We start from the raw sequence: 14,931 nt of genomic DNA, 5'->3' as shown, positions 1-14,931 counted from the left end.
CAATACATTGTTAGTTTTCATGGGAGATTTCCGAACTTCCTCTGTATCATTTTGATACGGAACGGCCAGCAGGCTGTTCGCTGTGAAAGACCATGCAGTCGAAAAATAAAAAGTCTTTATGCCTAGCAAAATATCTACTCTAACTTAATATCACTTTTTTAAACAAAAATTATGAAAGACTTCTTGATGATGTGTCTGAGCGATGTTATGCTTGACGTTCGCTCAGTCTCTTTAACTGCTCATTGTGATATACTATATGCCTAATCAAAGGATGTGATCATAATACAAAATGACAAAACCATGGCGAGTGCCGTCAAAACTTTGGTGGTATCTAGAATCGAAATGCGTTTCCCCGTGCGCCAGGCACATGGTCTTTATATAAATGCTGGATTTGACAAAGGGAATAAAGTTATAAAAGAAGAAGTGGTATAAAGGTCGCTTCCTGTCCTATTTCCTCAAAGATAACCGAATCCGTCTCCTTCGCGTAATTACTCCCGTGAGGCTCCAGTGGTCCTGTCGTATTAAAAAGCCTGTTCCATGGTTTGATGTCATTGCGGCGACCCCTGCAAACGAGGTTGTTGGCTTGGTGTACTTGCAGATGGCACAATGACACCCAGTACGCAGTCATCAAGATGTTCATAGAAATCTTGAGCGGTACTGAACCCGTTTTTACATATGGAGCACCGTGCCTTTGTGCCTACCGGATCATCGCCTCCGGGTAGTCGGTGGCCACTGCTATGGCCTGTCTGATCGACCTGGTGAGCAGCAGTCAAGTGTCGCTTGAAGACATCCGCACGCGTGAATACCTTCTCGAAAGGACTCCCAACTCCAGGGCAGAATGGGCAAACCATAGATCCTCGATAATGAGTAAGGGCATGGCGGTTCTTATCGTACTTGCGGGCGAATCCTTTCGTATGGTACTCGCATGTTACAATCGGGCACTTTTCGGGTCTCTCCTCCTGGTGTGTGAGCATGTGAGAGGCCAAGTCGCGGAATTCACGACCACAGTCAGGATGAGGACATCTCGTTCGGTTTTCGGCGGGTCTTCGAGACGGGCTGGCTCGTTCGATCGGTATTGACTGTTCCATAGAATTTGAGGAGAGAAGCGGCCCCAGTACTGTAGCAGGCGGTTGTGCGTCGGGGATCATGGGAGCTTGATGCGACATCGAGTCTCGATAAATGGCCGGCGGGGGAAACTCGTCTATGTCGTCTTCCCCGCTGGAGATGTGTTCGTCGGGCACGTCAACTGATTGGCGTACTTCTCGCATCCAATCCTTCAAAACACTCATAGATGGCCAATCACCACTGGCCTTTCCGACTCGATGTGGTCGGAAATGCGCACGACGAAGATGCGCAGCGGCGTTGTAGTATGCCCCATAACGTTTCTGTGCCAGACATGCTTTACACCTCGATAAAGGTATGACTGGCTGCGGTGAAGTAGGTATAAGATTTTTTGGCTCTTTGCAGACCCAACGTTTGACCGTGGCTGAATGTTTGGCATCTATATGGCGCCGTAGCTCATGGTCACCACGGAAGCCGTCCGGATGTTCGTTGCATTTGTCGCAGTATACACGTCGTAAAGATGTCCGACGCGAGGATGACTTTAGTCTCGATGGAGAAATTGGTTCAGCCCCTGAAGGTCGCCTCGACTCTGGGTGAGGCGACATGTCATCGCTTATTGTGTGCCTGCGAGCACGTCCTGCAATTTCGCCTGGCAGCGCAAATTGGCCTGGTAGAGAGAAATCCGAACGCATTCCAGAGATTGTGTATTGGGACGATGAGCCTGTCAAGCCGATTGGTGGTGGATGCTTCGAGAAGGGCTGTCTGGATATACTGTCCAACTGCGCTGTTGATAAGGCCCTTGAGCTTCTAAGACCAAAAGAATGTCTCCCAGGCATAACAAAACCATTAAATCCATAATTAGGAGTTTCTCCTGCACCAAGGTTCATGAGAAAGTCGATGCTCGAGAAAATATGCCTCGGGGGCCAGTGATCGTGTCTGACGACTCGAGCGATGCTGCGGACAATGGGATCGTCTGATTCCGAGCCGTTCAATAGAGGATCGTTTGAAGTGGCGAAGAGAGAGACTAACGCCTGATACACACTGCGGATAACTTGGTCAGGACGTTCCGTCGGTGTTGTATTGGCTTGCAGAGGGTCGGTTCCCTGGAAAGACCAAGCAAGGTCAACCAGAATGGTATCCACAGCACTGAAAATGCAAAGCGAGATAAACACTCCTAGCCATTGTCTAACGCCCATAGTCGGCAAGTTCGAGGCTGCGAAGTCCAACGAGACTAGATAACGTCGTGTGCATTCCCTCAACAGCACGTTTCGTTCAGTCGAGGGACGACTATCAATGGGAGTCTGAGGAGGGAAGCTGGTCTCGATTCGTAGCAAGGGTTTCGGTTGAGATGCGTCGTAAAATACAATCTCGCGTAGTAGTTGTTTTGCACGGAAAAGAGCGGGATGGATCGTTTGTTCTTCTTCTCGTGACATAGAAAGTTGACCGCTGAGACTCAGTAACTCAAGAAGGTCGAATGCAACACCTCGAAAGGTCGGACTAGAAGCAATGAGCTGCAGAACAGGCGGCGGAGCTCCAGGATCGTGATAACCTGGCCCTAGTGGTTGATTAACACGTTCACTTAGACCAGGCTCCCCGTCTTGCCACCAGAACGTATCTTGGAAGTCAGTTCTCCAAGTCGGTCTCGTGACAGCTGAGAGAGCAGGATTTTGTGCCAATATTTTATCATTAATGCTTCCTCGCCGAGGATTAGAGGGCGTCAATGGTGTTTGAGGTTGCGACCAAGCAAACGACCCTACGTAGAAGTTAGCAAGAACGGAACCATGTTAGTAAAAGGTTCTTCGTACCTTGAAGCAGAACATCCACTAGAGAAGTGACAGATCCACGATAGCATCCAAGGACACTCCAATGCAACTCCGACTCGGATGAAGATGTTCCCGAGCAGCGGGCACATGGGTTGTTTGCGTCACACTGTGATAGTAAGCACCTAGCTTGTCCCGCAAGGTAGGTGGCCAGGATAGAAGTACTTACTGGTCTGTTCGAGGCTCGACACCGGAGGCAAGGATCATTGTTGCGGAGGAGCTTGAGTTCGCCTATAGATTTTAGACGATCGTGTCCCACACGAGCTCTTTTTAAGGGGGGCAATTGGGGGTCAGAGGTCGTTTCTTCACTGCCTCGGGGCAGCACAGGTTTGGGATCCGAAAAAGAAAAGCTCGAACCATGGTCCCTTCTCGTTGTCGCTGTGGAGGCGGTTGATGGCGTCGGAAAGGGAAGAGGGGGTAAATTGGCCGTCACAAGTGCGGCAGGCGGATGAATAGGTGGTAATCGATCCCGAGGCAAAGGCCCAGCGCCTTTCCCTGGGAGTTCAGAAGTGGTCGAGGAGCCCTCGGGTTGCGTGAATGGTCCCGAGTCACTCGTACTTTTTGGCGAGTGTAACCGAAGGTGGTGGTCGCGTTCAAGTTGGGTTGAGAATCCGTAAATATAATGAACGCATTGTTCATGCGAACATTTAAAAGAGGCCCTCGAGGGGCTGTGTGCTGAATTAGAATCGGTTAGAGATAAAGAGCGAGTTACTCGATCATGATGCGCGAGGTGATGATCGAGCCATGATGGATATCCTTGTGGTGGTGGAAACGGAGGTGAGTTTTTTAAAGTGCGGGCAACATCCATATCTATGATGTTAGCTTTGATTCTTGTGAATGTAGACTAGAGGTGCAAGATGTATGCATCTTGCAAGACTCGGTCATTAACTTACTCTGTTGCCTACATGCAGACTCAAGGCATTCGCAACGATACTGAAGAGCCCGGGCTTCTTCAGCTTGAGAAAGGGAGGGGATATGCGACGAAATGCCTACAATCCAAGGGAATCAGATTACATAGACTTCAAAACGGTGGCCAAAAGTGCAACAAAACACGAGTGGTGTTGAAGCGCTCCAAGAGAGAGGCAGGACTAGACGTACCGTAACGTTCGACAAGATTCTCGAGGGTACGGAGTTTGTGCCGCAGCATATCGACCTCGAGAGCGGCATTGAGAGTGACATTTTGGCCTTGCTGATTTGGTGATGGTGCAACTGGCTCCGACCCAGTGCCAACATCAAAGTGAGGTCGCTGACGTTGGCCGGCAAGTTCAAGATGGGACTCCGGGTCGGATAGGCCCCGTGGAGTGTAGTCATCCCGGCTCATATCTAGACCAGATCATCTCATCTCGTCCAGAGTCGACGTTTCAATGAGTTTCTGTTGTATCGGCTTGATGAGATACTGAGCATGACTGGTCGCTTTCCCAAGAAATTCGCTGGCCGGTTACTGCTCGCATATGCCAGTAGCCATTTGTCGGTGGTACACAGCAGAAGGTGGGCAACCGTCGCCCGATGCAGGAGGCGGACAGGAAGAGTTGAGTTGAAAAGAAGAATCAACGAAACGAGAGATGAGGCCCCCCGGACAGGCAATATCAAAAATCGATCCGGAGGCTCTCGTGGAGATGTTAGAAATCAAGACGAATGAACGAGCCAAGATTTATCAGAGGGCACGAGCGCACGACATTGCATTGTGCTGGGCCCTCACCCCCCATGGCCCCGGCCATGTGTGAGAGGCACAGCGAGGGAGTGAGGGCAAAGAGTGAGCAAGGTGGGGCAGAGCTCCCCCGTCGCGGCAGATTTGGAGATAGTGCCGACAACGATGCGGTGCGGGCTCTGGGCCTGGATCCGGCTGGAGCCCGCAACAGACCAGGTATGAACTGCGGGTTGCAAGGGCACCTCTGGGTACAGTAGGTACAGTAGGTACAGTACAGCACCTTGGATAGGTTGCTGGACCTTGGTATGGAGGTGCTTCTATGCCCCAGGACAACACAAGCTATAGAGTGAGAAAGGGCCGTGTTACTCGACTTGAATTGACACCGTATTTTGGTGGCAACATTCCTGGATTCGACACAGTATGTATACAAGCATGTCAGTGTCGATGGAGGTATTCTTGGATATGGATTCAATGACAGACAGCGGGGGACCACCCACCAACCGGGTCCTAGCAAGAGCCACGAGCCCAGGCATGAGGGCGATTCCAGCACCACAACCCTGCGCGAGCTGTTCGTCCCGTTCGCCCTGCTGGCCCAGCTCGCCCCCTCGTCCTCACGCTACGCTCCTTCACAGACAGTGACTCTGTCATGGTAGCCTTGTCGAGGTATTAGCCCGTCTCGGCCGTAACCCTGTCACGGAAGGTGGTCAAGATATATGGCAACCATGCAAGAGCGTTTGCTGATGAGAGGGTCAAAAGCTGAGCATGGTCTAGCTCTGGCTCTGGCACCGCCATATCACCCGCTGCATTTCTTGATGCCATTGTTTTACTACGAATAAAGTAGAAAGGCTGCAGGAACTGAGACCAAGTGGGTGTAGCTTGAGCCGTTGCTGTGGCTGTGTACATGCAGCAATTGCTCTTGTCATGACAGGCAAGGTGCATACACACACCACACACACGTTGGTCCCTAGCGCTGGTACTGTCTTTGTTTGATATTGCTTCTCCTAGTCAAATCGCAGCGCCATGTCTTGTCGCAACGTGGGCAGCCTCAGTACGCGCTTATCAGCCCTCCATTTCGTCTCATCTCTCAACGAAGACACCCAGTGGGGCAGATATCGTCTGTCATTCTGGCGGTAAGAGTCTGAGAACTTTTGGCGAGGCAGCTGGGCCAAATTGTCAGGTAAGAGAACTCTTGTCCCTTCTGCTCTGATCTAGGCTTGGCTTGGCTGGGTTTGAGATTGTCCAAGGGAGAACGGTTACCAGGATACTGTGGCAAATGCGTCTAAAAAGTTCCGGCCGAAACCCTCGGGGTTGCTTAGCGTACCTAATCTGTCAGCAAACAGGTCTAATAGAGCAAGCAAGGTTAGAAATGAGATGAACGCGGAACAAGAGCAAATATAACACGAGTGGTATTTGACGGCAAAGACAGCCGCCTAGCAGCAACGGCTGCTTCTGATGGTGTCTCCCAGTTCGCCCCTACCATCGTCAACGCTACCGCGACTTTAAAGCTTGTGCTGTAAGATGTGAGTTTCTGTACTGTGCTATGCTGTGCTGTGTACTGCAATTCGGTAGCGTGTTTGTCTACTCTCTGCGTTTTCTTTTTCTCTTTTCTTTCCCTTTCTATACGGATATGTATTTCCCAAAACACGGTCTTTCCCTGCATATGAGTGATCGGCTACGACGTTGCGAGATCAAGGGAAATTTGGGTCCTCTTGGGGAGGATTGATTAAGTATTTCTTTGCCGAGATGACAAAGTCGAAGCTGAGAGGCGAGGGCTGAGTCGTCATGCCACATCCTTGGTAGGTAGGGCATAGTACTTACTGTACAGTGCTGTACATACCTAGGTATAGTAGGTAGCCGGGACAATTTTATCCAATTTCATGGTAATGAGCTGGACCATGGTGCTGTTGAGAGGATAGTACGTACAAAATTAGGTGAGTGAGATGGAGATGATGGATGCCACTAACCTAGGAAGACCTGGGTAGCTAAGGCACCCTGGCCCTGGCCCAAGCTCCTTTAGAGGTTGTCATAAATCAATCGGAACGGGAGGGGCCTGTCTTGGCCATCCCATCCATCATCCCCTTTGGTATCTGGTCTTATTTCTGCTTGTTCTCCCTCGCCAAGTCGTAAACATGGCATTATGTATGAGTACTTTGACTGTGCACCAAGCTGGCGAATAGGGTGAAAGGAGTCATTCTGGCTGTGACAGGAGGGACAAGACTGCGGGCATAAAGTAGGTGAAGTATCTCGTAAATCATGTCAAAAGTCGATGTCAAAAATCGAGTCGAGCAGAGTTGAGTCGAGTCAACTCAAGTGACCTCGAGTCAAGTCGATGTCGAATTGATGTGGACTGACTGCTGAGTTCCATGACTGTGGATGTGGATGGCAAGAAATGGACCATGCTCCTTCCCGGCTGGAACTCAAAGTTTTGAAACCAGCAGGAGCAGCCAATGGAAGGAACAACTTGTTGAACCCTGCACTGGGATGCTTGGATGCCCACATCAACGGTTCTTAGGCAGGTGCAGGGATGTTAATGTTTAGCGGCCACGCGTGCATCGCAAGTGCAAGTGCAATCGAACGTGAGTGGAAAGTGCAGGGCAGGGAAAAGGGTCAGCCATGGAAGCCAAGACTAAGAGGACGAAGAATCCAAGTGAGAGGGGGGAAAAAGCAAGCCACAACCCAGCCCAGGGCAATGTCCAAGCGCCCCCGCTTCTTCAACCGTCCGTCGCAAAGCCACGAGTTTTGGAAATAACCCCGGCCGACCCTTCATCTCGTTGTTGTTCGAGGCTAAAAAGAAAGCCCATGTCTGATTTCTGAACTTGTGCGACATATACTTACAGGTACCCTACCTTGGCGAGCTATCAATTAACTAACAGAGGTAGTATCCGTAATCACAGCTGGAAAATGGACTGCTACACTACACCTTATCTTATTACCGGACCTGTTCCTTGTCTCCCAGCTGGTCCGGAGGCTAGAGCCTAGAAGCCCAGAACAAACATGGGTCGCCATCAAGCTCTTCAAGCTCATTCCCGGCCCACGTTGGAGCAAATGAAAAGATCAATGTGGTTCCAGCTTGATTTAATCTCGATGACCTTGGATGGATAACAAACTTGTAATCACATACGTTCAATCCACGTAGGAAACCAGGTCCAAGGTGCCATTGTGCAGCAATCAATATCTACCTCGGTAGATACCTTGGTACTAAAAGTACCAAACTCAGGTCAGTTAGTAGGTAAGTACAGTACAGTAGGTCTAGTATGTTAGGTTAGTAGTGAGGAAGAGGCAACAAATAGACTTCCCAGCTCAGCAGTAGATATAATACACACATATGTACTTACAGTACACGCAGGCATGCATGCATGCACGTTTTCTGCTTAACTGCCCCAGCTTGCCCCAGGCTCAATGTGACACTACGTCGTACCTTGCCTACTTATTTACCTTGCTGCATACCATGTACCTTTATCTCTCATCTCTCCTAAGCCAGCCACGTCTGCCTCTCTCCCACAAGCCACACCATACAGGTATATACCTTGCTGCTATACCCGACCAAAGCAAGGTAATGCACCGCAGACAGCCGCCTGTTCTCTCTAGCCATCTTAGGATAACGGCCCGGTTGGTCGAGCGGGTGTGATGGACGCAAGATGCTGCTTCTGGTGATGCAGCTGTCCCTCGTGCTTTGGCCTGTGAGGGTGTCGCCGCCGACTGTGGTTGGGCAATTCCAATCATGCTCTCTTCTCCCTCCCGCTGGATCCAAGATACATGCATACAGTAAGGGAACTAACACGGTCCGATGTGTCTCGGTAATGAGGATAGACTGTGAAATCATGTGGTAGCCACTGTACTTCCCCATCAAACAACGAAAATACAAGTCAAAGTAAACAGTACTCGGGTTACCAAAGAAACGCCAACTCGTGCGTGAAGATTTGTGTCTATATTAAAAAGATCCGGTTACAATAATGGTGTAATTATGCTGGTCATGTAGGCAAGACAACAGGTTAGGTCCTGACCTGTCCATTTATCCAGCTGTCGTAGCTAGCCATAGCTCATGTTGAATGGCTTGATTCGTCCCTCTATATCATTCCCTGTCCCGCAGCCGAGCTTTGGTTTTATGTCATCGTGGCCCAATAAACACGTAACAAAAACATGAAAGAGATTAGGCGTTAGAGCGTGGCAAGCGCCAGAAATGGGCACGAGAAGTCGGGACCTGTCAAAGTGACAGCGAACCAAGAATGGAAGCATGGAGAGTACATGGGAAAATGCGGGCGTGGGCCAGGAACGATAAGACCGCTTGCTGAAGATAGAACCCAAAACTGGATGCAGGGATGAAGGGAAAATCGCCTTCCCTGTAACCGTTTCCTGTTGTATCCGTTCCCATTTCCACGCATTTGCTCGACTCCCCGCCCATATTAGCCGCTAACAGAATCACTCTGTCGTAGGCTGATCGAGGTTAAACGTCTGCCACTGACTTCAGTCCCTGGTTTCGATTGTCGCCATGCCATGTTGTGTGTCGTGCCCAGATAAGTCATGTTTGATTCATCTACTCGTTACGCCACCACGTCTTCTCCCTCAGTGGCATCTCCTGGTCAGTGGCTTTTCGGCTGCCATCTTCCTCGGCCTTGTATGCCCAGTATTCACCCAGACGCAACTCGGCATATTGGGCATAGTCGAAGTCAATCTTTGAGATAACGGCCTGAATTGATGACCAGATACCCCAGTAGAAACCTGGGACTCCTCGGTAGGCGTCGACCTCTGCCATGAGCTTGCGGACTTCCTCTTCCTCGTCGACTGTCTCGCCTGTTAATGCGAAATAGGCCTTGATGTACTCTTTCACAAAAGCAAGTCGCTGGTCCTGTCTAGGGACAGCTGCATAGTCGCAATCGTATCCAGCCCACTCGGCAAAGTGGTTCGCCACGTCAAATGCGGCGGGTGAAGGAGTGGCATACTCATAGTCGATGAAATCGACAGTAGGTGCCGCATCGTCTTCTTGGTGGATGATAACGTTGGCACATAGCAGATCGCAATGCGCAAATACAAGCTACCAGATTCGTCAGCTATTTCATGCTACACAAGGTGTGGAGCTCATCAACATACCCCGTTCATGCCAAGGCCAGGTCGTTGACTCAATTTCTGTACTATCACCTTCAACTCAGCCTGTAACAGAGCTTGTTTTTCCCTTTGAGCCTCAGTATCAGTGGGCAAGGCGAATATCCATTTCTGCATAGTCGTCCAGACGTTGGGCGGTGGCTTGCCGGGAGCAGTACTATCAATTTGTTCTTGACGGGACTTGTCGCTGTCTCCGTTCACACAACCGTTGGCATGGCCGTTAATCTGGCCGTTGGTAGAACCATTACCATTTACGTGCTTCTCGTCCCGGGCGTGGTTGGGATCTGGTAAGCAAGGAACAGTCGCGTGCCAGTGTGCAAGACGTCGGGCAATGGCAGAGAGGATAAGAGGTTCACTGAGATCCTGGGCGCGAGCAGGCTTACCCAGAATATAACGGTACATCATGCCATTTTTGAAACGAGCAAGCAACTGAGTAGCAAGACCATGCCTCATGAGTAGCTCATGATTCTCGGCCTCACGTTCACGGTCAATGAGAACGGCGGTTCCATGACCATAGGCACGCAGCAGAATAGCATCTCTGTCAACATCAAGCTTTGACATGCCAGGACGGCGGTTGACGGCTTTTAAGAGAGTGTTGGTGATACCATCAGTGAAGCGCACAAAATCGACGTTTGAGTCTTCGCTAGCCCAATCCGGCATGAGGGTCAAGATGAGTTTGAGGGCCGAGTCGTGTGATTCATTGTTGTCGTAGGTCAAGTCCAAGAAAGGGACATGACCAAAATCGAGGTTGGTTGGTGAGGATGTCATGGTCACGCGAGCGCAATATGAATGAATTTGTGAAGAATAAAGGTAGGGTGGTGAAACCGTGAGGACAATAGGTACCTTTGTAGAATAGGTAGACGCTGAGGAGGGGGGCAAAATATGGAATGAAAGAGGGGATGCAGAGGCGAGAAGGTTGAGGCAGGACCTATGGTGGGGTCTCGACCAGCGGGTCTGAAAGGGAAGGAGAAGATAGACAAGCCAGGCGAGGAAAGTCGGTCTTGCTGTGCTGCAGGGAAGGCTGCTTGAAATGACGATCAAACAAGGCCAAACCTCAAGGCCAAGTGTAAAAGATTTGAGGGTGGTCGTAGAGGGAGAGCAAAGAAAAGAAGAAGAGAAAAAAAGGGTGCTTAGTTTCTCCCAGGGGTTCAGGGGCGGAATGGAAATCCGGGGACGTCCAACATAAGGCGGCGCCGGCGACGGTGGTAGTTGTGACAGTCAGGTCGTACCGCAAGACGGTGGAGAAAGGGGTACCGGAGGCTCAAGGAGGGGAGTTTCGGCCGGGAGGGAGACGGAGATTTCGGCGAGGACGGACAGAAAGATTAAGTGATTCTTTGAATACAACCGATAGTCCAGGTATTGCAGAGGTGATAGAAGTAGACGATGGGTGGACGAGAGAAAGAAAGCACACGACCTGTTGCCCTTCCAGTCAAACGTAATTGGGTAGCCAGGTATAGCAAACAAGCGAGCACCGTGCCTCAGCTCGTGTAGGCAGTAATAAGTAAATAAAATAATTAGTGTAGAGCTAAGGCAGACGGGACGAAGCGGTGTTGGCTGTGAAATGGGAGGATGAATTGTGAGTGGGACAATCGGCCTAGACTATTGGATCCATGAAGAAATTCGGTGCCGTTATCCGCCAGAGTTTTCAGATAAATACGAATGTCGTGTGTCATGCGCAATACGAATGAATGAATGAATGGTTCATGATATTATAAATAGTCCATGGATATATGACATCAGGTAAGGTACCTAGGCAGCTCATGTACTGCAGTCTGTGAAGTGCGCTGTGCTTCAAAGGACTCGGTTGAAAAGTTCTTGGACCTGGAATCACATGTCCAAATATGTATTAATTGATTGCTTGGGCTAGGTGGTTTGATTTGCCCCTAGGTAGAGGTAGGTAGGGTCCTCGACTAGATTATCCACTAAAATGGCACCTGTGACTGGATAATCGAAAACACCTACAACAGTCGGTCGGTGAAAAGGGAAAGTAGTTGTGAGAAAATGAGATGAGTTGAAATGAGAAATGAAATAGTAATTTTATGTTGGATGTCATAATCCGTCTAATCCAGACGTTGGGCCTCTTACTGTACCGTACGTACAGAGAGGTAGGTGACTGGATGATGGCCATTCAACACACAAACTCACGTCAGCTCCTTATGCTCCTTCGCGTTCATTACACACCGACTTGTTGAGATTGACAAACTATTTGTTCGACGCTACTGCAGATACGAAAGTATCGTACCTATAGGAGCACGTATTTCTGCAAGCAGTACTATAGCGTTGAAAGCACTCGCGCATAACGTCTCTTGATGAATGCAATACATGATTCAACTATCAGTACCGGGCTGTCTGGATACTTCCTGTCAACTGATCCGCTACTTCTATCGAGACGAGTCTAGAAAAACAATTGACGCCACATCTGATCAATGACGTCCAGCTGCACATTACCAGCCTCACCTCATTCCTTCCCTTCCTTTCCCCCACCATGTCTACAAGCAGACAGGCAGGTACCCAGGCAGCCAGGCACCGTGGCGCCTTCCAAGTTCCATCAGGTCCCGTCTGCTTCACGCTCGGGCCGTGCGCAACAGCTACCCTGGAACCCCTCTCCATCATTAAAATGTGGCGCTCTTGAGGCTTATCTCCACAACCACTTGAGGCTCTGACTACGTACTGAATAACCAACCTCACCTGCGGGACGTTTCAGCCGAAAGAGACAGAGGCAAAGGGCATACGACACTGTCTCGATGTGATAATCGACAGTCGGAGCCACAACCTCCCAAATTCTGTCACGCCATAACATGTAACAGTCGCTATCATGGCCGTGCCGAGTGTTACCAGCGACAACTTCCTCGCTGTCGCCCTCGTAGTCAATCGTTCGCGTGATGGCCCAGCTTTCGTATTTCATTATCCTGCACAAGTTGAGCCTCATTCCAAGCCGGGCTCGGTTACTGGCAACGAGCTAGAAGACATCCTTCTCGAACGTCTATCGCAGCAGAGCTTCTCAGACGTCGCCGGCGATGCGGCAGTTTCTAAACAGGGACGGAATCCAGATGAGCACTCGTTCACTGAGTCAGGCTCTCAGATTGTGCCATGGGAGCGTGTTGCAGGATTTCCCGCCCGTGACCTTGCTGGTATTCTCACGCCTGCTCGTCCGTATCACAAACGGCTCTTCCAACTATCACTAGATCCACTGTATTGTGTGTCATATCCCATTCATGTCCCTGAGAACGGAAGGTGGAAGAAACCTAAGAAGGCGTCTCGTGCCGAGAAGCGCTCTGCATACAACGATGAGTTGTTGGCACCGCACGAAACTGGTCCCGCGACTGCAGGAAAGGCAACTGAGCAGCCTGCCGACGAGAAGGACGGGAAGAAAGAGGATGGCAAAGACAAGGACGATGAGAAGCGCAGCTCCATGACTATGTTCAACCTTGTCTTTATACTAAATCCCAGCAGCAACGAAGTCAAGGATGTTATCGAGTCACTGTATGACCACATCATAAAGAAAGTTAGTAAGGCTTTCAAATACAGCCAGCAGCACAGCGAATTTGTGTGGAAAGAGTCAAAACGGATACTCGTTGCAAAAGATAAAGCGCGCGAGGAGCGTACGTAACTATGGAACTTCCACGATCAATAGGTGCTGACCGGTAATAGGTAAACGGATGAGTGTCCTGTGGAAAGAAATACTACAAAGCTCATCGCTGGCTGCGGCCATGCATGATATATATGAGGCCGTCTCGCAGAACAAGATCGCAGCTCTGCACCTTGATACTGCAGCTGGTGCCCTGACCCCTTCCGTTCAGATCCCCGTGCCCTTCTACATAGATGACCTCCCGCAAGGCGAAGAGGGTACCCAACGTGGCCTGTGGTTAACAACGGCAAACACCTTTATGAGCCAAGATGCCTTAGAGGAACCTGGCTTTCTCGACCGTAACTTTGCCCTTTTATTGACAGATGACGAGAAGAAAATCATCTCTGAGCTTCAAGCCGATCCGGATCCCACTACAGCCTCTATGGTCGAGTTTGTGCGTTTGTCAAAACCCACACAATCGTAAGCAGCCTATCGTTGAACATTGTGTCAGCCCCTAACAAACCCCAGATTTTATCAAGTTGGACAGAGCAACATCCTAACCTTAGGCCAAGTTCGTAAATATGCTCAGCATTTCATATTTTGGCGTCGTGCGATCGCCATTCCTCCTCTCCATGCCAAGGACCAATACATCCTATCTCCTAATAGCGATCTTTCCCGCCTCCCTCTCGACACTCTCGAATGGCAGCGGGCATTTCCCTTGGCACCGCCTCTCCCTAACTTCCTGGCTGAGCTGTCTCAGGCGCCTCGGCCATATAAGCAGTTCTCGCCTAGTAAAGCTCATCGTCCCACCTATCTTCTCATGCTCGCCTGGCTCATGCGACGTGGTTGGGTCACTCAACTATGTACATTTGCCTACGTTGTCGTCTGGCCCGAGATCTTGTACGAGGTCGAGTATGAAATGGAGGCTGAGGAGCTTCGAGCTGCCGCAGATTCGAATAAAGACAAAGATATCAAGGAGGAGGAAGACCCTACGGCCACATCGGTTCCCCGTACTTCCGAATCTTCTGAAGGCCACTCTGGCACCGACGGCTCCCACGTTCCTACTGTGGCCGAGCAGGCTGCTGAAAAAGCCCGACTTGAGCGTATCGCCTCTAAAGCTCAGCGCGACGCTGCAGAGAAGGCTACTGCGCACGCCAGAAAGCCCATGCCTGTAGCGACCGCGCACCCCTCCGTTAACGACCACCCACACCTTCAAGGCCTGATACCACATATCATACTCGACGCCAAGAAAGCTACTGGAAAAGAATCACGCTACTTGTCAGCTATAGCGCGCCGTTTCAATGACGAAAAGTTGACAAACAGTTGGCAGGTCATGTGTAAGTATTTCGATGGACGTTGTGCGCTTGAACGCATTGCTCTACAGGAGGATATGAAGCGGAAGCTTGTATGGAATACGTTGACAGCAATGAGCGAGTATCTCCTCTGCACTCGTCATTGGTGACCTGGCACTTCTTCAACCTATGGAGTATCACAACACTTGCAGTCTTTGGTCTTGGTATATGCTGTACAGCCGCGGATGAAACATTTGTAATGATAGGTATCTCGCTGGTGGTATCTAGGCAATAAATAGCAACGAAATAGCAGGTACAAGACTTTGGCCAATGCATCAAGCCTAGTTATCCTCCAGACAAAGCAAAGATCTACTTCCCATCCGCCTGGTAAACGAAACTTGAGAACGCCGCAGTGTGCGTATTAAACTGCAAGTAGAAATA

General features: G+C 50.1%; 3 protein-coding genes across 3 annotated transcripts; 1 reads left to right on the top strand and 2 right to left on the bottom strand.

Moving 5' to 3' along the window:
* Window positions 1-548: 548 nt before the first annotated feature.
* On the bottom strand, window positions 549-3,089 carry FIESC28_11049 (uncharacterized protein; the record flags this gene model as incomplete). The annotated part of the gene is made up of 3 exons (XM_031165179.1): window positions 549-2,815; window positions 2,868-3,007; window positions 3,052-3,089. The coding sequence occupies 3 exons, from the start codon at window positions 3,087-3,089 to the stop codon at window positions 549-551; spliced, it is 2,445 nt and encodes an 814-aa protein (XP_031010762.1).
* A 5,975-nt stretch (window positions 3,090-9,064) lies between these two features.
* On the bottom strand, window positions 9,065-10,398 carry FIESC28_11048 (uncharacterized protein; the record flags this gene model as incomplete). Its single annotated transcript, XM_031165178.1, has 2 exons — window positions 9,065-9,562; window positions 9,619-10,398. 2 exons carry the CDS (start codon window positions 10,396-10,398, stop codon window positions 9,065-9,067), a joined length of 1,278 nt encoding a protein of 425 aa, XP_031010761.1.
* Window positions 10,399-12,445: 2,047 nt separating this feature from the next.
* On the top strand, window positions 12,446-14,660 carry FIESC28_11047 (uncharacterized protein; the record flags this gene model as incomplete). The annotated part of the gene is made up of 3 exons (XM_031165177.1): window positions 12,446-13,232; window positions 13,282-13,678; window positions 13,727-14,660. The coding sequence occupies 3 exons, from the start codon at window positions 12,446-12,448 to the stop codon at window positions 14,658-14,660; spliced, it is 2,118 nt and encodes a 705-aa protein (XP_031010760.1).
* Window positions 14,661-14,931: the final 271 nt, after the last annotated feature.

This window comes from Fusarium coffeatum (genome assembly GCF_003316985.1).
Source record: "Fusarium coffeatum strain FIESC_28 chromosome Unknown BRIP53273_contig_356, whole genome shotgun sequence".
Classification (NCBI taxonomy): Eukaryota; Fungi; Ascomycota; class Sordariomycetes; order Hypocreales; family Nectriaceae; genus Fusarium; species Fusarium coffeatum.
The sequence above is the reverse complement of the archived record's forward strand: the minus strand, read 5'-3'. Positions and strand labels throughout refer to the sequence as shown.